Source organism: Canis lupus, chromosome 20 (assembly GCF_003254725.2).
Source record: "Canis lupus dingo isolate Sandy chromosome 20, ASM325472v2, whole genome shotgun sequence".
In the NCBI taxonomy this organism is placed as follows: domain Eukaryota; kingdom Metazoa; phylum Chordata; class Mammalia; order Carnivora; family Canidae; genus Canis; species Canis lupus.
The window spans coordinates 55,818,170-55,844,263 of NC_064262.1; the positions used below are offsets into that span (position 1 = coordinate 55,818,170).

The window sequence follows — 26,094 nt, forward strand, 5'->3', positions numbered from 1 at the left end:
CTTGGGCAGGTGGCACCAGGAAGGGGCCTGGGGGCGGGCAGGGAGAACTGGCCAGACGGGCTTCTCGGTCACCTCCAGCTCCAGGGTTTCCGGAGGCTGGGGGCGGGGCGGCGGGCCGGGAACCCCAAGTCCATCGGAGGCCCCCGGGTGCGGCCCCACGCTGGGCCCCAGGCACAGGATCAAGATCTGAGCCCAGATCTGCGCGCGGCCGGGGCACCGCCACTCCCAGGAGGAGGGGGGGTCCCGGCCGCGGCGCCCACGTCCGGGCTGGGGTTACCAAACACGGCCACTTGCAGGGCCCCAAGTGTGGGCGGGGGGGGCGGGACCCGGGGGCCGAGACGGCCATGCCACGGCCTGGAGAGCACTAGTGGGGGCTCAGGGAGGGCCTTGGGGGCGCGGGGGGGCAGGCCACCTGCCCATGGGCCTCCTCACCACCGCGCTGGGAGGAGGGGGTGGTCTTTGAGTGAAATCGTGTTCACACAGGACTCACCCTGAAACCAGGGGTCTCAGCACGTTCCAGGAACCCACCCGTCTGGTTCTAGAACATTCCATCAGCCCAGAAGCCTGACCCATACACACTGCCCCCCGAGCGCCCCATGCGTGGACAAGCCCGTCCTGGCTGTGTCACACATGTGGACTCGCGGCCCGTGGGGCCTCCCGTGTCCGGTCCCTTCCCTGAGCGTCCTGGGCTCGGGGTCCGTCCCCGGCCAAGGGTCGCACCCTTTATCTGTCATCTGTCGCCGGACGCGAGGCTGTGCCTTCTGGGTGCCCGCACATGCGGTCCGGGCAGGGAGAACTCGTCTTGCCGACCTAGGCCGGCGCGGCTGCCCCACGGTCACTCCGGGTCTCCCCGCGGGCCACCGCGGACCTGTCCCCCGGGGCGGCGGCCCACGCCCCACCCCCGCCAGCCACACAGGATGGTCGCCATCCCGCCACAGCCTCGCCGACACTTGCCGTCTGAGCGCAGCCCTCACGGCGGGGGGCCGCGGCCCGTATTTCCCCGTGACCCCCGAAGCTCGGCGTCCTCCCACCAGCTGCCAGACCACCCAGGGGCGCGGGGACCGTCCTGGCCTCGGCGGCTCTGCCTCGGTCCTTGCCAGGCCCAGCAGGACGACACCGGGCCCGAGGCGCAAAACGACAAAACCTCCTGCATTTGACCAAATGCCGCGCCTCCTGCACCCGGATCGTCGTGCAGCCAAACGGGACGGTGAACCGGCAGCTTGTGTCCCGTGATCCGTCACCCGCGGCCAGCGCCCCGACGCACAGAGAAGCGGACGCCTCGGTGGCTTCACCTTGACCTTTTTTATTTGCGTTTTTTAAAAACAATTAAATTAGAATACAAATATTAGAAAACCGCGGCCCGCAGCTGCCAGTGCAGCCGGAGGGGAGCTGCACAGCCGAGTTTATACAGTAAAACTGAATTTGCCCTCGGCCAGATTGATGTCCCTTTCTTCTTCAGACCTGAAACGGTATTGCTTCCTGACTAGAAGAGCTCTGTTTACACAAAGGAAATTATTCTGGGGCGGGGGGAGGGGGGGGGGGCAAGGAAAAAAAGCAGAACAGAACGGAGGGCAGAGGCGGTGGGAAAACCAAGCATGGCCTCCAGAGGACATGGATGCTGGGCGGGGGGCCGGGCACCCAGCTGTGGGTTCCTGGAGGCATCTGGGGCAGTTGTGGGGGCCCCCCGCGCTGGCCGGACCCCCGAGGCCGGGCGAGTCGCGGAAGGGTGGCCCTTGGCCCGGTCCTGTTGGAAGACGAGAGTGAGGCTCCCGGGGGAGGGGGGGCCAGGCAGGCCTCTACCCGTCGGAAAACCCAAGAGCAAGAAGAGGGGGAAGGGGCCCCCCCACGTGGAGAGGGTGGGGCGGGAGTCCCTGCTGCCCCTCGGGTAGTGGCCGCCTGCCCGCCCGCCCCGCCCGCCGAGGAGGGCCGGTGGTGGTGGTGGCATCTGTGGACATCTGCGCTGTTCCGTAGGGAAGTTAACCTGAATTGGAGTTACCGAGGTAGCTGGCTAGAGAACTGAGACCCCCCCACGCCACACGCCGCCGCACCCTGGGGCCCCCGCCTTCCACGGGGGGTCCTGGCCACATGCTGGGTCTTCAAAATACCAAGTTATTGCACTTTCAAAAAATACAACACATCTGTGGCTAAACCCTCCCCGGCCCCCCACCCCCGGCCCGCCCCCCGTGCCCCCCGCCCCCCTCCCCGCCCCAACCCACTCCATGGCTTCTTGGCTAAAATGCTCCCTGCTCGGCGGCGCGCTCCAGGGTCTCTGGGCGAGAGAACGTGTTTGCAGAGAAAAAAAAGCAAAGGAACAGACGAATGTCAAAGTCGTGGCTGCTGCCAGGGAGGGGGGCCGTGTGCCCTTCGGTCTCCCCGCTGCCCCCACTACCCCCATGCGCCCTGTCCCCCTGCACCAGCTGGAATGGTCACTGGAAGAGGCGAGGCGGGGCGTCCGAGAGCGCAGCCCCCGGTCTGCCCGCCCCTGCCCAGGGCCGGCTTTGGCTCCGGGGCTCCGGCTCCGGCTGGGGAAGCAGCTGTGTGGGTGGCTTGCCTTGTTTGAAAGAGTTTGATTTTTTTTTCTTTTTTTTTTTTTTTGTACTTTTTTTTGTCATTTTACTTTTTTTTAATCCTCCGATAGGAGAGTCCAGAGGTACAGGTGCCAGGAGCCAGGGAAAGGGGTGGAAAAACAAAATGAACAATAAAAAGAAAAAAAATCACTCCTCCCTCTGTACCCCGAGGCCCGCCTGCGCCCCATCCGCGTGGGTGAGCACCAGGAAAGTCGAGTGTCCAGCCGGTGGTGGTGGCGGTGGTGGTGGTGGTGGTGGTGGTGGTGGTGGTGGTGGTGGCGGCGGCGAGCAGTCAGCAGGCCGACACCAGGCCCTTCTGGAAGGGACAGCGTCGCTTGGGCCGGGGGCCCTCCTCATCCTCATCCTCTTCATCTTCCTCATCCTCTTCCTCCTCTTCTGAGGATGATGAGCTGTCCAGCGTGAGGTCCACCACGTCGGCTCCTGGCTTCCCGTTCTCAACACCGCCTACTGCGCCGCCCCCTCCACCAGCGCCCCCGAGCGCGCCGCCGCCACCACCACCACCATTGACGTTGGGGGTGGACAGGAGCCCGTTGGCGTCCGAGGTGCCTGAGGGCAACAGGGAGAGGTGCTCGCAGCGGGGACACGGCAGCCAGTGAGGCGCAGGGACCCGGGACATCCCCTGCGCCTCCTCGATCGCCGCTGGGTCCCCAGAGCCCCGTACAGGGCCCGGCACACGGCGGGCGCCCCGTCTGCCCCTCCCTCAGGAGCCCACTCACCGAGCACGAGGATGGGGCACTGCGGGCTGCAGCTGCGCTCCTTCTCGGCGCGGATGGGGCACCACGAGCCGTCCACCAGGTACTCAATCTCGTCGGCATCCTCGCACTCACTCAGGATCTTGGAGAGGAGCCTGGGGGGGCGAAGGGCTGACTCGGGCGGCAGGGCCACTGTCTCCCCACCCCGCTCCCCTGGACTCGGAGGAGCTCACTAAGTAAGTCACTCCCTCCTTTGCAGAGGCGTTTCTAGGATGGCACCCAGCAGGGCCTGCGCCCTGAGGGCCGGCTCAGCCGCCCCCTCTCCCCTCCTCTGAGCGAGGGGCCTGCTCGGGCGGGGCTCCGCGTGCCCGCAGTTAGCGCCCTGCTCGGGGCACAGGGACTGCCCTCTGCTCCACGGCAGGAGCCCAGGGAAGCTGGTCTGGGCCCCCTACCCTCCCACCCTGATTCTGCGCTGTCCCTGTTTACGGACGAGGCACCAGGTGTGGGCAGGTGGGCCGTGCAACACGCAGCCCCCTGGAGCGGCTCTGGGCCGGGCAGGAGGTAGAAGGGGGCCGCTACATCCCTGCACATGTGACAGCACCCACAGCGAGCCAGGCCCAGCGGGACGTGCTCTGGCCCTGGACGCCGTGCCACTGACGTACTGGCAGCCAGGCCCGCTTTACAGATGGACAAACAGGCCTGGGGTGGTGGTAAGCTCCCCGAAGCCAACGAGGCCAGAAAGCAGCCCCTCTTGGGTCCATTCCTGGCCCTGCCACTTCCCGGCCACGGAGCCTCCATCTCCCCGCCCACGAGGCGTATGCAGCGCCCACCACATGTAGCAGCTGGGGGCCCACGCCAGGTACAGGGCACGCGCGTGCCCCAGCAGCGCTGCACCACACCACCCCCGGCACTTGTTTCACGTCAAAGCTGCATCTGCCTCCAGGAGACTCCAAGCACCTCGGGTGCAGTTGCACAGAAGGGAGGCCCTTTCCTGCTCCAGGACACCCTGGGGCCCTCCCTCATCACACTCACAGACCAGCCACCGCAGGGCCACTCTGCTGTCTATGGCAGGCCCCACGGACACCTCCCACGGAAAGGCCCTGTCCACAGCGCCTCCCCCTCCTCCAAGCCCAAGTGAGAGCAGTAGGTCTTTCTGGTGAAGTTCCCCATGCCCTCCTGCCCCACCCCAGGCCCAGCCGGGAGTGCTCTGAAGGCACTCTGGGACAGTCCTCATGGGCGCCCCCAGAATCACCCAGCTCCAGTACAAGGGTGGGACAAAATAGCCAATCCTCCAGGAAAATGCACGAATCAAGGACCCTGCCTCCAGGAAGCCTCCCTGGCTATGCCCAGGCCCTGGGGATGCTGGGACTGTGGTCTGGGTGAGGCACAGCCACACCTCCAAACCCCAGGCCCATCTGCCCCTGGAGCTGTCGGAGCTGCCGCCACTTGAGCCTGGGTGACCCGCTCTAGGCCTGTGGGGGTGGGGGGAGAGGCAGGCACGGGGCCGCACAGCTGCCAGACCAGGAACAGAGCAGCCATTCAGCCCTGGCCCTTGTGCCCGGCCCCAGGGGCCTCCTCACTCCACCCCAAGGCTAGACGGCGTGGGGGCACTGGGGCGCGGCAGCTCAGCCCTGCAAGGGAGGGGACCCGGGCTCCGAGCTGGCCTGGTCACCTATAAGCTGGGCACGCCGGGGCAGGTGATGGCCCCTCTGAGCCTCAGTCTCCTCATCTGTAAGGTGGGAACGATCAAGGCCCACCTCCCGTCATAGTGGGCGGGGATGGCTTGACGACAGCCAGGAGTGGTGACCCGATGGAGACAAGCACCAGAACTTGGGGACGGATTCATGCCAAACCCCTAGAGGCCACAGGCATACCCCCCGCAACACGCATCTGGGCCCTCACGGACTGCCAGGTGCAGCGTGTGGCCACAGACCCAGCCTGGCCACGGCCTCTCTCCCTCCCCACCCCCCCAGCTCTGGGGACAGGACATGGGTGTGGTTGGCGCCTGGCAGGAGCTGCTCGGTCAGGTGCTGGGCTCAGTTTCTGGAACCTAAGACCTGAGCAGTTTCCCTTTTGGGGAGAATGGCCTATTTCCTCTTGTCCCCCCTCCACTCCGTGGCACTGTGGGGGGGACCTGGTGGTTAGGTCACGGGGACAGCCTGGCTGCACACTGGCGCCACCTGGGAAAACATCACAGGGGGTATAACGGAGACCAGGCTAACTGTTGTGTGGGAAGCAGCTCTTTGGCTTGTGCAGTGGCCGTGAGGCTGAGGCTTCCCAGGGCTGCTGCTCAGCGCGGGGGGAAAGCAGGCTCCAGATCTAGGGGGTCACAAGCACCATGGGCTTTCTGGGCCCAGGGCGCCTAAGCTAACAGCCTCCACCTTTGTAGCCAAGGCCCCGAAGAGCCCCCTGCTGCTCCCTGCCCCAAGGAGGGCTCCCCAAGCAGAGGGCTCCCCAGAAAGTCAGGTGCCCCAGGGGGCACACAGGGCCACCCAGAGCCTCACCCGTCGATGATGAGCTGGTCGTAGGGGGCTGGTTTGTCGCACACGGGGCACATCCAGGTGGGCTTCTTCTCGTTCATCTGGAGGTAGAAGACGGCATCGAAGCACTGCAGGTGGGCGCAGGTCTCCGCCCGGCAGGGCACTGACAGCCGCATCTTCACCAGCTGCGGGGAGGGGGTGGCGTCAGCGGCCCCCCGGCCCCGCACTGCTCACCCTGGAAGGCCCCACACCGCGGGCATACCCCGACTCACTGGGCAGATGAGGGAGACCCGCACGCCGGTGGTGGCGATCTCGCTGTCGGGGTCCAGACGCAGCTTCTCTTTGACTGCAGAGAAGGGGATGGCTGTCGTTAGTACAAGGGACAGAGACGTCTGTGGGGTCGGAGCCAAGAGGCAAATTTTTCTAGCACCTGCTGACGCCAGGGTAAGACGGTGCACACATGGAGCAGCCCAACATCCACCTCCCAGGAGGCTGGGATGCACATCTCGGGGCCAGAGCCAGGGCTGCGAGGGTCACCTGTGGAAGCGTCCTGGCAGCGGCTGGTTATTCCGGACAACCTGGCATGCTGACGAGGCAGGCCGTCCCAACAAGCCCACCCTGCTACACATTTCCACAGCCCCAGGCCTCTCTTGGGAAAAAGATGGGAGCCCACGGGGCCGTCCACCACAACTGTGTATCCCACACAAACGATCCCTGATTCAGCAAGAAGGGAGACGGGCCGCTTCGGAACGGTCCTGACGGCTCCGCACCACATGTGGGGCGAGGACGACCAAGGCTCCTGTCCTGAACACCCCAAACCCTGCAGGGCACGAGCGAGCCCCCAAGCACAGCTTCTTGCGTGACCAAGTCCACCCAACTAAGTAAAAGCTGACCGGCGCCTGAAGCCAGAGGCCTCATGGAAAATGCTGGCAACAACATGCAAGGCCCCCTTCTCAACTGTGAACACAGACTAGAGGAAAAACTAGAAGAAAACGCATGCAGAGCAAAACCTGGGGTGGACCCGCAAGGAGTTGCGGGGTCTCCCTCCCTCTGGACCCTTTCAGGCTCGTTCTGTCTGCGTTTGTTCTGCTCTCCGTGGGAATGGGAAACCGGCCGACAGACGCCCAGAGGACAGACTGACCGCAGACCTGCCCCTCCTTCCTCCATGCAGCCCCTCCTCCTCCCCCCACAGGGTTGGCACATCCCCACCCCACTCCCCAGCTGTCCCGAAGGCCACATCAGCCCTTCACACCTCCATGTGAGTTCCCACCTCGGGACTCGCCTCTCTGGTGAAATGCCAATGATGACACAGGCACATCAGTTTTTGAAGCAAGGCCCCCTCCCCGTGACACAGAAGGCTGGGGCTACCGGTGAGACAACTACAGGACTTCCCGCGGCAACTAGAAACCCAGTGGCCTGGCCTGAGGCTGGCTTCAGAGAGGAAACCGGACCATCGGAGTCAAGCAGGGGCCCCACATCCCATACACACTGCCCCCAACAGCACTGCGGCCCCTGCCCCTCCCAGAGTTCCACGCCCCACCTTGTGGGCCGAGGTTGAATCCTGCCTGCCCCCAGGCTAACACCTGACCCTCTGGTCAAGTCCGGCATTGTCCCCACAGGGAGACGGACAGGTGGGGGGCGCTTATGAAGAAAGAGCTCTTTGAGGGAAGTGGGAGGTGCTGGGGTGGGGTACACAGGCGGGAGCCCTGCCACTTTGCGCCAAGTGTCCCCAGAGGTCAGATGGAGACCCTGCCAGGTCCCTCGGCCCAGGACTGTGAGATCTGGTCAGAAGGAGCATCACTGGAGAGGGCCAGTGACTCGCCCGAGGCCACACAGCCACCATGGACACAGACACGAGAGGAGAAACTGATCTGGTTTTGTCTGCCCGTCCTTGGTGGTTCACGTTCAGCCCTCGCTGTCCCCCCGGCCCCCTTAACACAGCCAGTCTGGTCTCCATCACCGCCCCGTACCTGCAGCAGTGAATCGGGTCTGCCCTGGCCGCCTGTGCCCCAGGCCCCCGCCTCTCAGCACCCCGGCTCACTGGGCTGGGGGACCCGCCTCCCATGGCCCTGCCTCAGGGCCTCCTCGCAGGCTCTTCTGCTGCCCAGCCCCCCTCCTCCCACACCCCCTGGGGTGACACAGGCCCACAAGCTCACCAAGCGCCTTGCACAGCTCTGGATGCTTGACCCCGATGGTTTTCAACCTCTGCAGCAGCTCTGAAGAGGTCAGCTGCCGCACCAAGTACAAGGCCACGGAGTAACTCTGGGGGCAGAGGTGGGGGAGGGGTGGTCAGGCCCAGGCAGGGCTTGTGGGAGGGCGGCAGTGGTGGTGGGGGGGACAGGCGGGCAGCACCCCCACCCCACTCACCTTGCCGTAGTTCCCCCAGGTCACGGTGATGCGGTTGGTGGCCGAGGACAGGTACATGAGGTGGGTGAGGTTGATGGGGCGGCAGGGCCTCTTGGGCTCCACTCCAGGCTTATTGGAGGGGTAGTAGCCCTGGAAGCAGACATGGGGGCTCAGGCCTCAGAAAGATGTTCCCTTGTAGGCTCTCTGCCCCATCCCGCACAGGAGGTCCCACTCACCGGGACTGAGCAGTAGCTGTGGTTGACCTTCACGGCGATGTTGGGTGGGTACTGGTCCTCCTGAGGGCCGCTGGTGTCTGAGTAGCAAATTCTGCAACAACAATGTGGACCGTGAGGCCAGCAGGGGCTCTGGACAGAGGGGCGGCCCTGAGAGGCAGATGGGTGCGGGGCCAGGGTGGAAGAGCCCATCTGGCAGGCGGATCACAGTTCTGGATGGCACAAGGGGCTCTCCGGGCTCCGGATCTGGTCTGAGCGAGCCTGTCCTGTCCACAAGCAAGGACAGAAGGCAGGAAGAGAAGAGGAGGAGGGAGGAGCCCAAGAGAAGCTGCCAGGAGGGAGAGGGGCCTGACAGGGGTGCACCCGGGGAGGACACGGGGCTACGGCCAGCAGTGGTCCAGGCCCGCCTGGGCTTACCTGAGGACGACCTGCACGGCCTTGATCCCGGGCTGCAGTTCTCTGTGTGTGCCGAGGAATCAGAGGGGAGGAGAAGGGGTCAGTGAGGCAGGAGAGCACTCGGCCCACCAGGCTGCTCCCTTCACCTGCTACCTTCCCTGGCAGCCGAAGGTCAATGGCTGTTGACTACAACATTCCCTCCTGTTTACTCACTGGTGAATTGGGCAAATGACCTCCTCTCTTTGTACATATGGGGGGATGTCCATGGGATATATTAAGTCAGTTGGTGGACTCAGGCCTGGCATGTGCCAAGTGGGCCAACAAATGGCTGCTCCAGTGGTGATTCTGGTCTCAGCTGGAGATCGAAGGGCCTCAGACAGCAGGACTGACAATGGCCTCTGTCCCTCAACTGTTATGGCTCAGTGTCCTCATCAGGGCGATCCTGCCCCTGCTGGACCCCAGGCAGTGCCTGGGGACAGGTGTGGTTCTCACAACAAAGGGGACTCCTACCGTCCAGTGGGGGGCGGGGTAGGGGTAGGGGGCCGGGATGCTGCTCAGCCCCTCAGGGTGCCTGGGGCACCCCACTCCAAAGAGTGACCCAGCTCCAAAACCAACAGTGCGAAGGGGAGCCCCACTGAAGGGGAGGGTACACCAGCCCACCTCTGGGGGCTGCAGGTCAAAAATGGTATGAGCACGCAGACTGAGCACAAAGCCCGGGACATATGGCAAGTGCTGAGCACAGAGGGCAGGGCTTCTGCTTCCCTCCTGCGGAGCACAGGGTCTACAGCAGGTCTACTGAAGGCTCCCTAGCCCAGCCCTCTAGATGGCCCGAGACCATGCAGTCTACTGCCTGCCATGGAGGCCAGCAGGGGTGCAGGGAGCAGCGCACCTGGAGTTCCGGATCAGCTCCACTTGCCTTGGCGTCAACGCAAAGATACATGGGCTCTCTTGAAGCTTCTCATTATTCTGTGGAACTAAAGATAAACGCAGAGTCAGGGTTGCCCCTGGTCCCCGGTACAGAAGCCAGCCACATCCACTTCCATGGGCCAGTCCCTCCTTAGACTGGGAAGCTGGGAACAGGAGGTTGAGCCTCACTCAGGCAGCTGGGCCTGTGGGATGGAAGCAAGACCTCTAAGGAAGAAGTGCCTCCGATTCAGGGAACACCCCCAACCCTGGAACGGCCCTGGGAAGCAGCAGCCTTCATGGCTCTCTGGGGTTCAGGTCTCTAAGGAAGACAGAGAAGCCCTGGGCTCAGGGAAAGGAGCCTGCTGGCTCGGCAGGACACAGTGGGACAGCCTGCATGCCCTTGGGCCAGCTGCTTCACCCGGAGCCTGTAAGATGCCAGCAACAACTCTAGCCGCACCTTGTATGGCTGTTCCAGGCACCCGCGGGACAGAGGTCCTGCCTCGGTCATCCATGGCCAATAGTGGCAGAGATAGGAGTGAAACAGTGAATCTCCCAAGTGCACAAAACAAGAGTCACGGAACAGCCCAGCTCACAGTGGGAGGCATGAGGGCAGCAGGGAACACCATACAGAGCCACACCAGCCATCCCAAAGCACCCACTGGGTGCAGAAGTAGAGGAACATCTGCCAGCAGATGGAGACCATGTGGTGACAAGCTGACTCTCCACTCTTAGTTATAACTGCATCGAGAACCCCTGGGGTGATCAGAAAGTCTCTGAACTGAATGAGAGTATACAGTGCTCCAAAACTTGGGGGAAGCAGCTAACACAGTCATTAGAGGCAAAATCATAGCTTTAAACGCTTCTGTTAAAAAACACAGAAAAAGGTTTTGAATGAGTAACTTGCATTTCTTCCACAAAAAACTAAAAAAAGAAGAGCAAACTAAGAATGAAGTCATTAACAGGAAAGAAACTAAAGATAAAAATAGAAAGCAACAGAGAAAATCAAGCCAGAGTTCTTTGATAAACTAGCTAGAATGAGCAATAAAAAAAGATCGTAAACATACATGCTGTCAGAAACGAAAAGGTAGACAGTAGTACAGATCCCATGGTCTTTTGGTTTAATATTGGAATGTAACAATTTTATGGCAATCAATTTGAAAACTCAGATGAAATGGACAGACTCTTCCAAAGATCCAAATGACCAAAACTAGCAACAAAAGATAAAGGAAGTTTGAGAAGCCCTTTACCAGTTAAAGAAACCGAACTCAAAATTAAATACTTTTCTGGGCAGCCCAGGTGGCTCAGCGGTTTAGCGCCACCTTCAGCCCAGGGCCTGATCCTGGAGACCCAGCCTGCTTCTCCCTCTGCCTGTCTCTCTCCCTCTCTCTCTGTGTCTCTCATGAATAAATAAAATCTTTAAAAAATAATAATAATAAATAAAAACTTTTCTGCCAAGAAAATCACAGATCCAACTGGTGAGTTCTATTAAGTTTTTATGAAACCATATAAACATTTATGAACTTTCAAAAAATAAAGAATTGCTAACTCACTTTACAAGGCTGACATGACCCTGATTCTAGAACCTGACAAAACAATATCAAGAAAGGAAAATTATAAACATTTCTCATGAACACTGTCATAAAAATTCTTTAGAAAGTATCAGCAAACATCCAGGCCCTTGGGATTTAGCTCAGGAATGCAACATTGGTCTAAAACCCCTATACATCCTCTAGCATGGCTAAAACGGAAAGAGCAACAACTCCAAGTGCTGACAGGGATGCGGAACGAGCAGGATTCTCTGCTATAGGCACAACCCCTCTGGAAAACTGTATGGCAATTCCTAACAAAGTTAAACATGTACCTACCCAGTAACTCAGAAACCCCACTTTTAGGTATCTGTCCCCCATATAAATGGAAATAGGTCTACACAAACACTTGCACGAGGACACTCATGGCAATCTTATTCCTGAAGAGACCTAAACTGGAAACTGCTGAATGCCTGCCAATGGAAAAACAGATAAACAAGCAATGGTAGGTTCACACAGTAAAATAAAACTGATGACCTAGACAAGCGCCCAGGCATATCTAAAAGTCAGGGTGCCGAACCACAGTCGGCAGATGCCCAGAAGTACCCGCTGCACGTGTGCTAGGCCACGTCCACAATGGGCACAGCTAACCCACAGTGACAGGAACCGGAATGAGGGCTGCCTCTGGGAGTGTGGGAGGCGAGGGATGGGCAGGGGGGCGAGGGGTTTTACATAACGGGTATGTTACCGTTTGCCGGTGTTTGGGTTCCTGGGGTACACTCACTTAGCAGGACTCCGTACATAAATTATACCTCAACTTAAAAATACACCTATGCTGAATACGGGTGCCTGACTGGCTCAGTCAGGGAAGCGTACGACTCAATCCTGGGTGGGGGTTGTGAGTTCAAGCCCCACGTTGGGTGCAGAGATGACTCAAAAATAAAATCTTAAAAAACCTAACCAATGACACCGGAAAGCCGCCTGATCGCAAGACTGGATGAGACGTGGCTGGCAGGAACGGAAGCCTGGAGGGCAGGCCATCTCACTCCATCTGCCCACACCAACACACAGCGTGGGACACAGCGGCCCGCCTGTTCTTAGAAGCCCAACTGCAGGCGTGCTCACACACCACGGATGGGCGAGGCCCGCGGGCAGCCAGTACTCAGAACGGTTTCCATCCGATGACTGACGACCTAAGTGCCCGCCGATCTGGTCTGGTGAAGATGCGCTCCAGAACGGCAGACAGAGGCAGAGTACGTGACCCCCAACACAGCGAAGAATCCAGAAGCTCTTCACACTGATACAGAGTAGCTTCCAAGATGTTTTCTTCAGGTGACGGCAGGTGGTGCGGGCAGGTGTGCATCACACGCAGACTCCGGTCGCCGGCAGAGAGAAGGGTCGGCGCAAGTGCATGTCTGCTCATCTGTGTGACAGCCATCTCGGGGCTGGGGGCTCTGTGAGAACCGGCCACGGTCACCCCCTCAGAGTAACTAGGAAAGGCACGGTGCCAGCTTTCTTTGTACCGCAAACCCCTTCCAACAGAGCTGTACATGCTGTTCCCATAAAGGGCTGGAGTGTAAATAGTTTTGGTTTTTAATGAGCTACGTGGTTTCTGCCTCAATGTCCCTACTCTGCCTTCTACCACAAAAGCCATCAGAGACAGTAAACGGACAAATGGGCATTGCTGTGTGTCAATACAGCTTGGTTTAGTAGAAGAGGCAGCCAATGAAGTTGGCCCCCGGCCCTAATCGGCCAACTCTTGCTCCAGAACCTTCTGAATTCTAAACCACAGCAGCAGGTAACCTATTTAAAAAGCAGACACAGGGACACCCGGTGGCTCAGCAGTTGGGCATCTGCCTTCGGCTCAGGGCGTGACCCCAGGGTCCTGGGATCGAGTTCTGCATCGGGCTCCCCACAGGGAGCCTGCTTCTCCCTCTGCCTGTGTCTCTGCCTCTCTACCACTCTCATGAATAAATATTTTTTTAAATAAAAACAATAAATAAAAATAAAAAGCACACACAATTTTTTTTTTTTTTCCACAATTTGGATTTAAAAACAGCTCAGGGTCAGAAGCCAGACCACCCAGGGTTCATACCTGAGTCCTGCCTGGGGCACACTATCCCCCCCCGCCCCCCAACCCCTGGGTGCCTTCTGTACACGGGACCCATTTCTCAGGGCAGAGAGCTGCATGCTTGTTTATTGAGGGCCTGGTCAGTCCCTGCAGAGTCCTGGTTAGAGCCCCTGAGGAGGGCCATCTAACTGGGGAGTGGGGATGCACAAAATCCACCTGCAGACATGCCCAGACCTGCCCAGAAAACCAAGGGGCAATTATTTCTGACGGGGCGGGACAGCGCAGGGGTGCTCACATACCCTCAGCTGGGCTGTGACAGCTGAGTGAAGCCAAGAGTACCACCCTCAACCCCACCCACTGGCCAGGGAGCTGTCCCCAGAAACAAGGAAGGCAGATGAGTTCTATCATGGGAGACCAGGAGTCCGGGGTCCCCTCCAGGGCTCCCACTTCTATTTTTTTTTTTTAATTTTATTTATTCATGAGAGACGGGGGCGGGGGGGGAGGAGGGACAGAGACACAGGCAGAAGGAGAAGCAGGCTCCATGCGGGGAGGTGGATGTGGGACTCGATCCCGGGACCCCAGGATCATGCCCTGGGCTGAAGGCAGGCACTAAATCGCCGAGCCACCCAGGTGTCCCCAGGGCTCCCACTTCTAGATGATGTCCCTGCGGGGACAACATTTGGATCTTCTGCTGCACCACTGGCCCCAGGTAGCTAATTGCTCTCTCAGGAAGCCAAGTAGCCAGTGGGAGGCAAGCTGCCACCTCAGCTGCAAAACAGCATGCCCTACAGAGGAAGGGGGTGGGGGGCCCCCAAACCCAGGCCTCCATCATCCACTGCCAGTGGCAGCTCCACCCTCTCAGCTATTCAGGGCTGAGCCATGGGCAGCATCCACGATTCTTGGCACCCCCAACCGCCCCCACTCCCGCATCAATTCCCAGTTGGCTCCAATTTAAAAACACAGTAGCAAGGTCGGTCCCTTCCCCACCACTCCCGCCCCTCTGTTCAGTACGCAAAACCCTCGCTGGCCCCCTGGTTCCCCAAGCTCACCGCCTGCCACTCGAGGGATGCTGTCCCCACCCCCAGTGGCCTTGATCCCATGGCAGCCATCCTGGCCGCCACCTCATGCTCCTCACATGCTAAGGACAACCTGCCTTGGGGCCTTTGTATTGGACATCCCCTCTTCCAGAACATTCCTCCCCCAACTACTTAGATGGCTGATGTCTCTGAAGTCTACTCAAACGCTGCCAGAATGACAGCCTTCCCCAAGCACTTTTATTTAGAAACTGCAAGCCCCCCAGCCCCCCTGCAATCCTGGTAACTCCCCATGTCTCCTTGCCTGCACGATTTTAAAACTCTTACCTCCTGAGAATAACAACTTCTCAGCGTCTTTGGATGATGAACATGAAACCAACCCAAAAGTACCTCTGCTGTGTCACACAGGCTGCTGCAAAGCCATGGGGGCCCTGCCAGGTGGTGTGTGGACGAGAATGAGGCGTCTGTCCCAGGCCTCAGAGCCCCCCAGAAACTAAAGGGAGGGAACCCCCTGCTCCCAGATCCTCAGAGAACCAGCCTCTGGTTCAATCTAAGACACTAACAGAGAACCCCAACACGACTGTCTCTACTCCGGCTGCCAGGCCCATACAAACCACAACCAGCAAACAATGCTTAGTGACCTGAGCGGCCACTCCTGATATGAGGGGGGATAGATAAAACAGTAGTTAGGACATTGCCACCATTTCAGAGGATCACACATGCAAACAAGAGTGGCAAGGACAAGCCCAAACCTCCAACAGAGGCCTGACTCTGTTTCATACAACACACACACACTTTTGACAAAAGTTTCAATAAGAAGCAAAAGTGGGCAGCCCAGGTGGCTCAGCAGTTTAGTGCCGTCCTCGACCCAGGGCGTGATCCTGGAAACCTGGGATCGAGTCCCACGTCAGGTTCCCTGTTTCTTCCTCTGCCCATGTCTCTGGCTCACTCTCTCTGTGTCTCTCATGAATAAATAAATAAAATCTTTAAAAAAACAGAAGCAAAGAAAAAGATCTCAAATCAGTTGGGACAGACCTGGTCTCCCTCCCACTGGCCTGTAGCCTCCTGCACCCTGGGGCCTGAGAGGGATCAAGGCTCGTCCTCCAGACCAATGCCCCCAGACCCACACATGGTCTCGAACTCCGGCCCCAGCTCCCCAGATGGAGAAGTCAAGGTCTGAGAGACAGTGTAGGCAGTACAGGTGGTGCTAGGGTGGCACTGGGGGAGGAGATGGGAAAACAGGTGCTCCGGGCTGGGTGCAGGGGCCCTTGCCAACGGCAGGGAGCCAGGAGGCACAAGCCCTGGGTCAGGGGCTCTGGGCTCACACCCCAACTCCTCCACCCAGCTGACAGGCTCTTGACTTGCTACTTATGAGATTATGGGGATGGGACAGGGTCACACGCTGAAGCAGAGCCAGAGAATGCCAGTTCACGGTGATTCTCACTGCAGCCCCTGAGCTGCTTCTCAGGTCCTGGACTGGGCGCCTCCTGCTCCGCTCTACACCATGGATGCAGTGACGGGATGAACCCTTTCCGGGCCCAGGTATTAAAGAAGAATACCTACAATCAAATAAGCCACATCAGGGCTGGCGGCAAGGACACAGGGGAGGACAAGGTGGTGATGAGAAGCTGAAGGAAGGTAAGCAGGAAAGGAAGGTGAGTTTCAGGGTAGGTGGCAGGGGAGGGAAGGGCCATGTGGCATCTGGGAAAGTGTGACAGACAAGGTTCAGCACACGGAAAAGCCCTGGGGCAACTCTGGGCCTAGTGTTTTAGAGGAACAGTGAGGCCTGTATGCCTGGATGGAGCACAGTGGGCAACGGGAAGGCAGAGAGAGAGGAGAGGAAAGCAGGAAAGAAACCAGGCAGAAACAGTGGTCACGTATGTTTTGAACAGAGGAAGTTTCCTCTGGCTTCTGGGGAGACTAGTGACGTGTAGGGAAGAAGCCAAGGAGGCAGCTGGGCAGCTGGGCTATTGGGGGTGCCCTGTTAGCCTAGTAGGTTGGCCCGCCGGCCTCTTGAGCTAGGAGACCAGACCTGGGATGCCACATGACCACCCAGGCTCTCAGGGCACAGGATGGACCTGAGGACCCAGGGAGAGAGCATGGGCCTTCGTGTGCACCCTGGCTGGCCGCTAGACGGCACATAGGCCGCTCTGCCTCTGTGCACCCCGCAGGGTTAACACCCACCTCAGAGAGGACCCCAGGAAACGAGACCTGGAAAAGCTCACCAGACTTTCGAGGATGCCAAAGCCCTCAGTACAGTCTCGCTGGTCGCCACTCTCCCCATGGCCTGCCCACCTTGTGTTCTCCAGCCTCTCCCTCCCTCTCTCCTCCCACGCCACACTCCGCTCTAGTCACGATGACTTCCATCCCAGAGCCCTCGTTTACTGCCAGGCCTGGGCCTGGAACACACTCCCCTCCTCCTTCCTCTCTGTCAGGCTAATGGCTACCCACCTCTCAGGTCTGGAAGGTGGTCTCCTCCAGGAAGCCTCCTGACTGCCACCTCCCCACATATATGTAACAAAGGGCCCCTGGCCCTGACTGCCCCCTACGAAGCCTGCACTCCCCAACCAGAGCATTCCTCTCCTGGCACCACTTATTCACCTTTAGTGCAGCTTCCCAGCAAAACACACCAGGCCAGGAACCCCACACCTCCCCTGTGGCTTGGGCAATACCAACCCAAAGGCTTGAGAGGCTAGATGAGGGATACACGTGTGACCTGCACAACAGGTGGGTGCTGGACCAGTGGTCCTCCACCAGCATTGGTGTTGGCTACCCCTAGGGGTACCGCAGAAAACCAGGGACACTTGAGAGTTGTCACAACATGGGGTGGCTCCTTCACTGCTCAGCAGCAAGGACACAGCCCCACAGCCTGAGATGCTGGCCATGGATTGCTGAGGAGCCTCCCGGAGCAGCACTGCACGAGATCAACGTGTTTCCTTCCTTCCACCCACAAGTCTCATGACGGCCTCTCCTTTCTGCCATGCACCCTGACAGAGGTCTGGGCCTTCCCAGTCAGTCTCTGGCCATTGCCATCTACCTTTAGGCTATCAGGTGCCCAGTAAGCCCCCAGCTGCAGTGGCACGACCAGGACAGTGTTCCCTGGCCCCACTTGGGTCCTGCTGTGGTCAAGAAGCAAGTGCCCCTCCCCTGGCTGGGATGGGTAGAAGAGCCAAGCTCTCTGAGCTAACAGGAGGCCTGAGGTCCAGAACCTCTACATGGTTCAAAATGGGTACCTCCCCACAGGGGTACAAGGCACTATGACTCAGGGAGGGGTCAGAGTCGGGAAGATGGGAAGACGGTAAGATGGTTGAGCATGTGGCCCCAGAGCCCCTTCCTCTGGATGCTGTGTGACCTTGCACCGGTCTCCCGACCTTTCTAGGTGCCAGCCACCATCCAGAAAGATCATCTGTCTCCTAAGGTCCTTCCAGCTCCATTATTCTCCTCCCCTCCCCCAACCCAAACATTCCACTCCCTGTGATTTATGTCTCCTCTGCACCCGGCGCGGTCTCCATCCCGAAGCTGGAGCTGGCTGGCGGCTCTTCCGGGGAAACAGACTAGAGTGTTTGGACCTCATTCTGGTCAGCAGGTCATGGTCAGGAGCGAGGGGGAAGGGGAAGCTGGCTGAGCTTGAGCCTCATGAAGTGGCTCTTGGGCAATGCCAGCGCTGCAGAAGTCACCAAAGGGAGGGACCCAGGTTGAGAAGTGGGTGGACAAAATCACTGGTCCTGGAACAGAGGGGACCGGACTGCTTCAGGGCCAGGTCTGTGCTCATTGAGGACTCTCCCTAGGAACCTGGCAGCTGCTGGGGGGTTCCTGAGGATGGGGGTTCCAGGGAAGAAGTATGTTCAGGACTGGGGCAGGGGAGTGGGTGGAAGCCAGGGCAGGGCGGGGTCAGCCTCTTTGTTCTGAGCCGCCAGCAGAGTAATTCCTGGTGTAGACAGGGGAGCAGACTCTCCCGGAGATCAGGTGACTGGGGTCCCCAGGGGCTCAGGGCAAAGTGATGCATTATGGGGCGGGAGTGGGAGCGGGCCATGCAGGAAGGAAGCCTATAGTCCAGGCAGGGGAGGGAGACCGCTGGCCCTTGAGTTCAAAGTCACCTCTGTCCCCCGCCCAGTGCTGAGCCTGACTTAACTGCTTCCCGGTGAAAACCCAGCCTCCCTATCATGAACAGCATCCCCGAGTCCTTAGAAACCTGAACCGTCAGCCTGACCTTCAGAGCCAGCCAGTCCCAAGGCCCCCAGAGCCTGCCGGAGAACCCCTGGGGGTAGGGGTGAATGGGTTCTAACATGTACAGAGGGGAGTGGGGACGAGCAGAGTGTGGAGGCTGGGATTGGGGGAGGAGTGAGGCTGTCCTGGAGAAACTCAGGTTCTCCAATGCTGCCGCATTAAGTTTACGACAGGTGCCGCTAGGGCAACTTACTCCCCACTTGGGGGCTGGTGACAAACACTGCAGAGAGAAGGCAGGAGAGATCAGAGCCTCGAGCCGAAATGGGGCCTTGGGACTCCAGAGCCTGGACGACCAGCAACTCCTCCCGCCACCTCCTTCAGCCTCACTCAGAACCACAGCCCCCTCGTCCAGCCTCACAAAGCTCCAGAGCTACAGGAAGGAGGAAGGGAGGCAGCCGCATCCCTCCCACTGCCCCCCAGCTAGGGCTGGACAGAGTGGGCTGGCTGGCATGTGGCTGGCGTGGAGCTCTCCATGCACAGAGGGGCCCCTTGGCTGAGCAAGACAGGATGCTGGGTCAGCAGGGAGGGAGGGAGTGAACCACACGGCAGAGAGCCCGGTGGGTGGGGGCACGGAGGGGCTGTGACCTCTGCCACATTACAGAGAAAACCAACTCACAACCAGGGCCAGAGGCTGGTGTGCAGCGGGGGCTCGGCAAAGACGTGGGAGGTTGAAATGGAGATGGGGATGAGGGCTACAGGGAGACAGCAGGACCCACGGTGCCGACACATGCTCGGGGCACCTCCAGGACTGCTGGAGGGAACCTTCATGAGGGTGGGGTGCTCTGCTTGCTCCCTGCCATGTCCCCGGGGTGGGCGTACCCCAGGGAGGGCTTCCATGGGCATCCACCTGGCAGGTTCTCAAGGCAAAGAAGACAAGAATGATGACAAAAGGGGTCTCCAGGACCACACAGGGACCCCATCAAATCCAAGGGGGGCCAAGAAGCCCTCTTACTAGACTTGCCATCTGGAGCCCTGGAGGCGCAGGCAGCTGTGGCTGGTGGGAGCACATGAGGCCGAGGCCAGGCTGACGCCCACCCACCCCACCACTACCACAGATGCCGGAGAAAGACCAGGGGCCCATCCATGTGCAGCACACCATCAACCTTGGGAGTCAGAGAATTTCTCTATGGCAGACAGGAACCACAGGGCCCTGGCATTGTCTCCTACACTCCTGGCGGTGTCCCACCTCTTGGGAGCACAGCTAGCCATTCCCTAACCAGCTGGCCCATGGTGACCAGACTGCACCCCACTGGCCAAGGTTACTCCGAAGGCCGCCTACCAGGAAACAAGCCTTTTGCAGGAGGAAGGGAGATCAGATCCAACTTCCAGCCCCTCTGCCACAGGGAGTTAGAGCACACAAGCCAGCATCCCCAGTGGCCCCCAGAGATGCCTCCCTCCGATGGTCCAGGCCTGGCCCACAACACAGAGCTGTTCTGTGTGACTGATAGAGTGTGGCAGTTAGGCCACTTCCAAGCTGAGGTCATGGAGACGACTTCTAGCTGCTTCTGGCTTCTCCCTGTTCTACATCATTCACTCTCAAGTGCGCACACTAACTCTCCCACACCATCACTGGTTCCAAAGGAAGCAAGCCATCATTCCACGCTGTCACGATGCTCAAGCAGTCTATGGAACCCACATGGCAAGAAGTGGGGTCTCTGCTGACAGCCAGCAAGAAACCAAGACCTGCCAGCAAGCATGGGAGTGGGTGGCCCCCAGCCCTAGTCGGGCCTTCAGATGAGACCTGACGAGTGACCGTGTATCAGGTTGTATCAGGACCACTCCACTAAGTCACTCCCAAGTTCTAACCCTCACAAGCTGAGAGCAGATGAGTGCCTGTGGTGCTAAGCTACTGAGATTCAGGGTACTCATGAGACGACTCACCAGGTTGCTGATAGATCCAGAGGAGGCTCTTGTGCTTCCTGGGAAGGAAAGCCCTCCCACCCCCACCCCTTGGCCCTCACTGCTTCCCAGGAGACACTCTGGGTCAGTGACTGTGGCTGCCCAGAGGCACTGCGAGAGTGCAGGTCGGGGCCCCCCACCCCCAGGTGGTGGCAGACTCACCCAGCTCTGTAGGCTTCAGCAATTCATCCAGCATGTTAAAGAAGGGAAGCTTCACCAGACGCACTTCCGGCTTGAGGGTCTTGGTGGGCAAGCGTCCAAGTCCATTCAAGTACTTCCCATAGAGCACGGGGTAGTCAATGTTGGGGCCCGAGAGGGGAGTCCTGGGCACCGTGCCAGCCCGATCGTAGGTTGAGTGCATGGTCAGGGGGTCCAGGGGCCGGTGGGGCTGGGGGACAGGCTCTGAGCTCTTCTTGGCGTAGCGCGTTTCGTACAGCTCCTTGATTTTCTTGAACAGCTCGGGGCTACAGTCAAACTGGACCAGCTGGAGGGCCCGGGTGACAAGTTCGTGTTTAAGTCCGCTCTTACTCCGGCCAACAAAACCCAGGAGCATCTGAAGATCGGAGACTCGGAAACTCATCACCATGTTCTGGGGAAGAGCAACCACAGATACACACGCTCAGAGGAGACACAGCCAGATTCGGGGACTGCCAATGGGGCAAGGGGCTTCGTGGAGCCACCTGGGCCCTAAACGGGGGGGACAGCGAAAGGAGAGCCCATCAGGTGCTGCCTGGCCCTCCCTCCAGACCCCCTTCACTCTGGTGGGCAGGAGCAGGAGCCCAGGAGGAGGAGGAGGCGTAGGCACCAGGCCCACCAGCCCAGGCTCAGTCCCACTTCCATGACCTTGCTCACGCTGCCCGCTCACCCTTCCCTATGATGCCCCCTCCCAGCTTAACCCTGCTCCCCTCCACCTCTTCCTCCTCAAACCTTCCTCAGCACTGCCAACGCAGCAAAAGCTTCTGACCGCCCCCCCAACACACACCGCTGCCTTCTATTTTAAGTTCTCTTTTCCCATCTTCAAGCCTGAAAGCATCCCCAGGGCAGGAACTGGGAATCTTCCTTTACCCGTAAACAGCCTCAGCCACTCCCTAGCCAAGAACACTAATGGCCTCTGTGACCCTCAGTCTCTTCGTCAGGATGACAGGACCCACTTCGTTGGGATGTGGGAAGGACCAGATGAGGTAACATACGGAAAGCAGAGAAAATCAACGTTGGCCACAAACACATTTTCCCTTCAGTCTGGAGTATGGTAGCCACGACTTAATACCAATCACTCGCCAGGAACTGAGCTGCACATGTGATCATATACTCAACGCTGATTCTTATGACAATCCTGCTGGGCTGTGGGGAGCTCCACATGACAGCCAAGATTCAAACCTAGGCCTGACTCCAAAGCCAGGGGTAATTTCTCTCTATTGCACTAGGGGTGTCCACATGGGGCTGAGCACTGGTGAACATCAAACGTCTGCTGATCATTCCAGAAGGCCTTCTCTGCCTCGACCCTGTGGACGTTGGGACTGGATTGTTCTCTGGGGCGGGGCCATCCTGGGCACTGTTGGGTACTCAGCAGCATCCCTGACCTCCACCCACTCGATGCCAGGAACTCTCCCCAAGCTCCCGTGGTGATAATGACAAAGGTCCCCCAGACACTGCCAAGTGTGCCCTGGGAACAGTTTCGGCCCATTTAGAACCACGGGTCTGAGGAGAAGGCTTTGGGAATACAGCAGCCACGGAGGCTGTGAGCTGTGGCAAAGTGATGAAAGAGGTCTAGCAGAGTCTGGCACTTACTACCTGGCAGGGTCCCTCCGACTAAATCAAACCAAACACGAGAGCTCAGCTGACGCTGATGTTTTCTTTGGGGCGGCCTGACCATAGCCTGGCCTCGGGGAGACTCTGGGACGCCAAGGGGACTGACACTCCGCAATATGCTACATAAGCAAAGTATCCTTGAAGGATGGATAGGCCGGCAGGGTTTCAGGGCCACCCACACTGAGCCCCAAAGCTGGCCTGCAATGAATGAAATGTGGTGGGGAAAAAGAAACTTCCAGGGGAATGGGGAAAACAGGTACAAGTGATGAAGGTGTATATGGGAAGCTGGCGGGCACAGGGCAGGACAGCACCCAAGGAAACCAATGAAGCCCTTAAATTCAACTTGAGAGTCTGACAGTTAGAGGTGGGTGGGAACCCTGCCAGGGTGTTTACGTAGCAGTCTCACTGCCAGAAGGCTCTGGTGTTTCCCGTTTCCTGGCTGTTGAAGGGTGAGGCGTGTAGTCTGAGGGCAGCACCAGGACTCAGGAGCTCTGGGTTCCTAGGCAACCCCAGGTCCTCTGTAGGGCCCCTCTGCACTTTGGGCATCTCATCTACCCATGCAAGATGTGAGCCCTCTAAGATTTCGGCAGCCGTCCACCAGGTTCCTGCTGATAGCAGAGAGGCTGTCAAGGCACAAAATGACAGATACACACATGTGGGGCTGCCCATCCTGCCTGCAAAATCTCAAGGGGGAGCCTTTTCCCGCTGCAGGGCCTTCCTCCTATTCCCACACTACAGATGTGGAGCGTCCGCCACACACCAAGCACAAGGGCTCTTTGCGGCCACGAATCTCACAAGGGTCCACGCCCACCAGGCAGGTTAGAAAACCGAGGCCCCGTGAAAAACGTGGCTGGCCCAGAGCCTCCCCACGTGTCAGTGGCAGGAGCCATCAGAGTCCCAAGGGCACTTCCTTCCACTCCCACCCAGCTATCTGGGGGCCTGGGGACCCCTCACATCCCAGCACACCTCCTGCCTTGGGACTTAAGCAATCTGTAGGCTCTCAGAGAGCCCAGAATGCTTACAAAAACACAAAGACTTCACCTTCCTTGGCCTGACTTCCTACCTTGAGCAGAGAAAATAGGCTTGCAGACAAGATGTTTCTTCTGGAAGAGGCCCAAGGCCTTGGAGGGGAGAGGAGACGTCATGTGGAAGCTGAGTGCCCTCCACGGAGCTAAAGGCAGGTGGGCTCGGTGTGCCGAGTCTGACCACAACACATCTTCTACCATCACCCCGCCCCTGGGAGCACCCTGCCCCCGCCATGGCCCAGCCCTTTCACCAGGTTGGACATCCGGAGCTGCCGCACAAGCATCCTGGGGCACATCCCTCAAGCTGCCATATGTTCACGACTCGGATTTCTCAGCAGCTGCCACCACCAAGGAGCCTGCCCTTGACACTGGGAGGGGGGACAGTGTGAGAGGGGCACAAACATTCAGGAAGAAGCCCCAAGCACTTTGCAAATCACTTCCTGCCATGGCTTCATCCTACCCGCCTGCCCCTCAGATCTGTGTTTATAAACAGCACCAGGCCCCCACGGCTTCCAGAGTCTCAACTCTGGGCTTGTTTGGAGCTATGTGGAAAAACATCAGCCTGGATAGACTTGCCGCGCTTAACTTAACCCGTCTCGGGTATAGGTTCCTCTGAATGTGGCGGAAAGTTAAGGTCCTTATCGCCAGGAAATGGGAGATCTGTGCAAAATGCTCCCATCTCAAGGGGTTCCCAGACTGCCTCTTCTCCCCAAGCCCTCACAGGGGCCTCAGGCAAAGGCGGATTTCCAAGTTTACCAACAAGCCCCTGTCATTCTTCCTGAGGACCAGCCTGTTTTGAACTCCAAAAGACAAAATCTCCAGCCCCTGTTACTACAAAAGGCTAGGTAAGCACCTAAAAAAAGAGAACACTTCAACGACACCTAAGACACTCCACAGTGGCAGCCACAGACTAAAGAAAGGCGCCCGAGGCTCGGAGCGAGCTGTGTCACTGAACAGAGGCTCACGTTCTAGAGAACTTGAAAAAAGGGTCAACTTGATTTAATTGGGGTGGGGGCCCCAGCCACCGGAGGGTCAAGTAGAGTTCATGAGATCATATTTCAAGGCCCTGGATGGTATAAAAGAATTCAGTCCCTACCGTCTGGCTGGGACTGGGACCGGGTGGGGGGTGGGGTACACCCAGAGTCACAGCCCTATGGGACGGCTTTATTTGAGGGCTCCGGGGGTCCTCAAGCCCACTGGCTGCTACCTTGGGCATGCAGAGTTCAGACTTCCACATCTCCAGGGCAAGTCCCAATTTCTCAAAACCCTACAGAAGGGCAGAGTGTAGTACAGGCATGGAGGGGGACGCTCCAGGGGGAAGGGAACTGCATTTCAGATCTCCGCAGGAAGAGAAGGGAGATGGAGGGAGAGAGAGGAACAGGAGAAAGAAAACATTTACAGGTCAGGACCTGGGGAGGGAAGATCAGTGGGAGGGGAAAAGGCGGAGCCTCTGTCCAGGAAAGGTCCGGTCTCCCACCTCCCGGCCACCAAAGGCCTGGAGTAAACTTCTCAGTGAGGAAGGGAACAACCCCACTGTAGTGTGGGGCAAGGTACCTGGAAGACAGTACCCCTGGAACAGAAATGGCCTCTATGGGATGTGGAACCTGGACCCCAAAATGGAGCATGAGGGAGAAGCACTAGAAGCACTAAAGAGAGAGGGTGGAGAAGCACTCTCCATGAACCAACACAAGAAACCAGCAGAAGGGAAGAGGCAGCCTCAGAAGCCAGAGTTGGGGCGTATAAAGGGATCTAAAGTAGGTTCTGGGGAACTGCGTAGACACAGTACCACCTCAGTAGAAGCACTTGGGAGTATAAAGGAAACAGCCGGCACAGGGTCTAATTCTGTTAGCGTGAAGTTGAGAGACCCCAGGAGCAGAGTCCAAAATCTCACAAACGCTGTCCCGAGAGTAAAAACGGGGAGCAAGGCAGAGCCCAGGACCCAAGACCGAGGAGACGGGCACGGAGGAAGGCTCTGAACAGGGAACAGGGGCAGGGCTCCATCCCAGGCGGGAGAGCAAACTCGAGAGACCCGGTGCCCACTCCGAGGGCGAGCGAGACGGTGTCGGGAGGGGGGCGGGGCTCCGGGACCAACGCGGGAGCCGAAGCAGGGGGGCGACCTCCAGCCCGGGGTACAAACCCCCAAGCGGACGCGGCGTCTGGGGGGTGCTTCGGGACCCCGGCCCGTCACCCCGGGCGCGGGAAGCGGCGGCACAAGGGGCACGGGGCCCTTCTGAGCAGGGAGTCGCCAAGCCCGGCCGGCCTGCTGGGCAGGGAGGCTGAGACCCAGGGGCCGACCCTCGCTGCCACGGGGGGCGGCGAGGCGAACACGCTCCCCCAGGCCAAAGAGCAGGAGCCCGGCTCGGGGCGCGGAGGGGACGAGCAGCCCAGCCCGTCAGGCTGTCCGGGAGGCGCGGCCCTGCGCCCAGGCTCCGGGAGACTCGCCCCCAACCCCTCGGGCGGGCGGGGGGGCGACCCCGCCTCACGCCCGGGAACCAACCCCCAGCGCGGAGGCTGGGGTAAGGTTTGGGGGGCCCCGCCCCCGGCCTCCCCGCCCCCCGCCCGCACCCGGCGCGCCAGGGCCAGGGGCGGGCGAGGGGGCCGGGCGGCGAACCGCAAGCGGGCCGCGCCGCGGGGCCCCGGGCGGAAGGCGCAGACCTCCGCCCGCCGCCCGGCCCCCGCCCCTTCTCCCGCCCGCCCGGGCCGGCGCCGCCGCCGCTCACTCACTTTGGCCTCCACCAGCTCCGCCGCCATCTTGGCCACCAGCGTCCCCCGCGCCGGGAGCCCCCAGCCGTCGCGTCACGTGACCGCCCGCCACTCGCGGGCGGGGCCGCGGCGGCGGCCAATTAGCACCGCGCGCCCTCC

General features: G+C 59.5%; 1 protein-coding gene across 3 annotated transcripts; it reads right to left on the bottom strand.

Moving 5' to 3' along the window:
* Window positions 1–1,282: 1,282 nt before the first annotated feature.
* PIAS4 (protein inhibitor of activated STAT 4) lies at window positions 1,283–26,094 on the bottom strand. 3 transcript variants are annotated; one of them, XM_025456965.3, is made up of 11 exons: window positions 25,957–26,094; window positions 20,561–20,987; window positions 9,625–9,709; window positions 8,757–8,798; window positions 8,343–8,433; window positions 8,128–8,256; window positions 7,917–8,022; window positions 6,033–6,106; window positions 5,785–5,945; window positions 3,305–3,435; window positions 1,283–3,134 (listed from the first exon to the last, which is right to left on the bottom strand). In XM_025456965.3, exons 1-11 carry the CDS (start codon window positions 25,981–25,983, stop codon window positions 2,860–2,862), a joined length of 1,548 nt encoding a protein of 515 aa, XP_025312750.1. In that variant the 5' UTR covers window positions 25,984–26,094; the 3' UTR covers window positions 1,283–2,859. The 3 variants fall into 3 exon arrangements, with proteins under 3 accessions (XP_025312750.1, XP_025312751.1, XP_035558836.1); XM_025456966.3 differs by having other exon boundaries at window positions 20,561–21,085; window positions 25,957–26,037; XM_035702943.2 differs by lacking the exon at window positions 25,957–26,094 and adding an exon at window positions 23,484–23,578.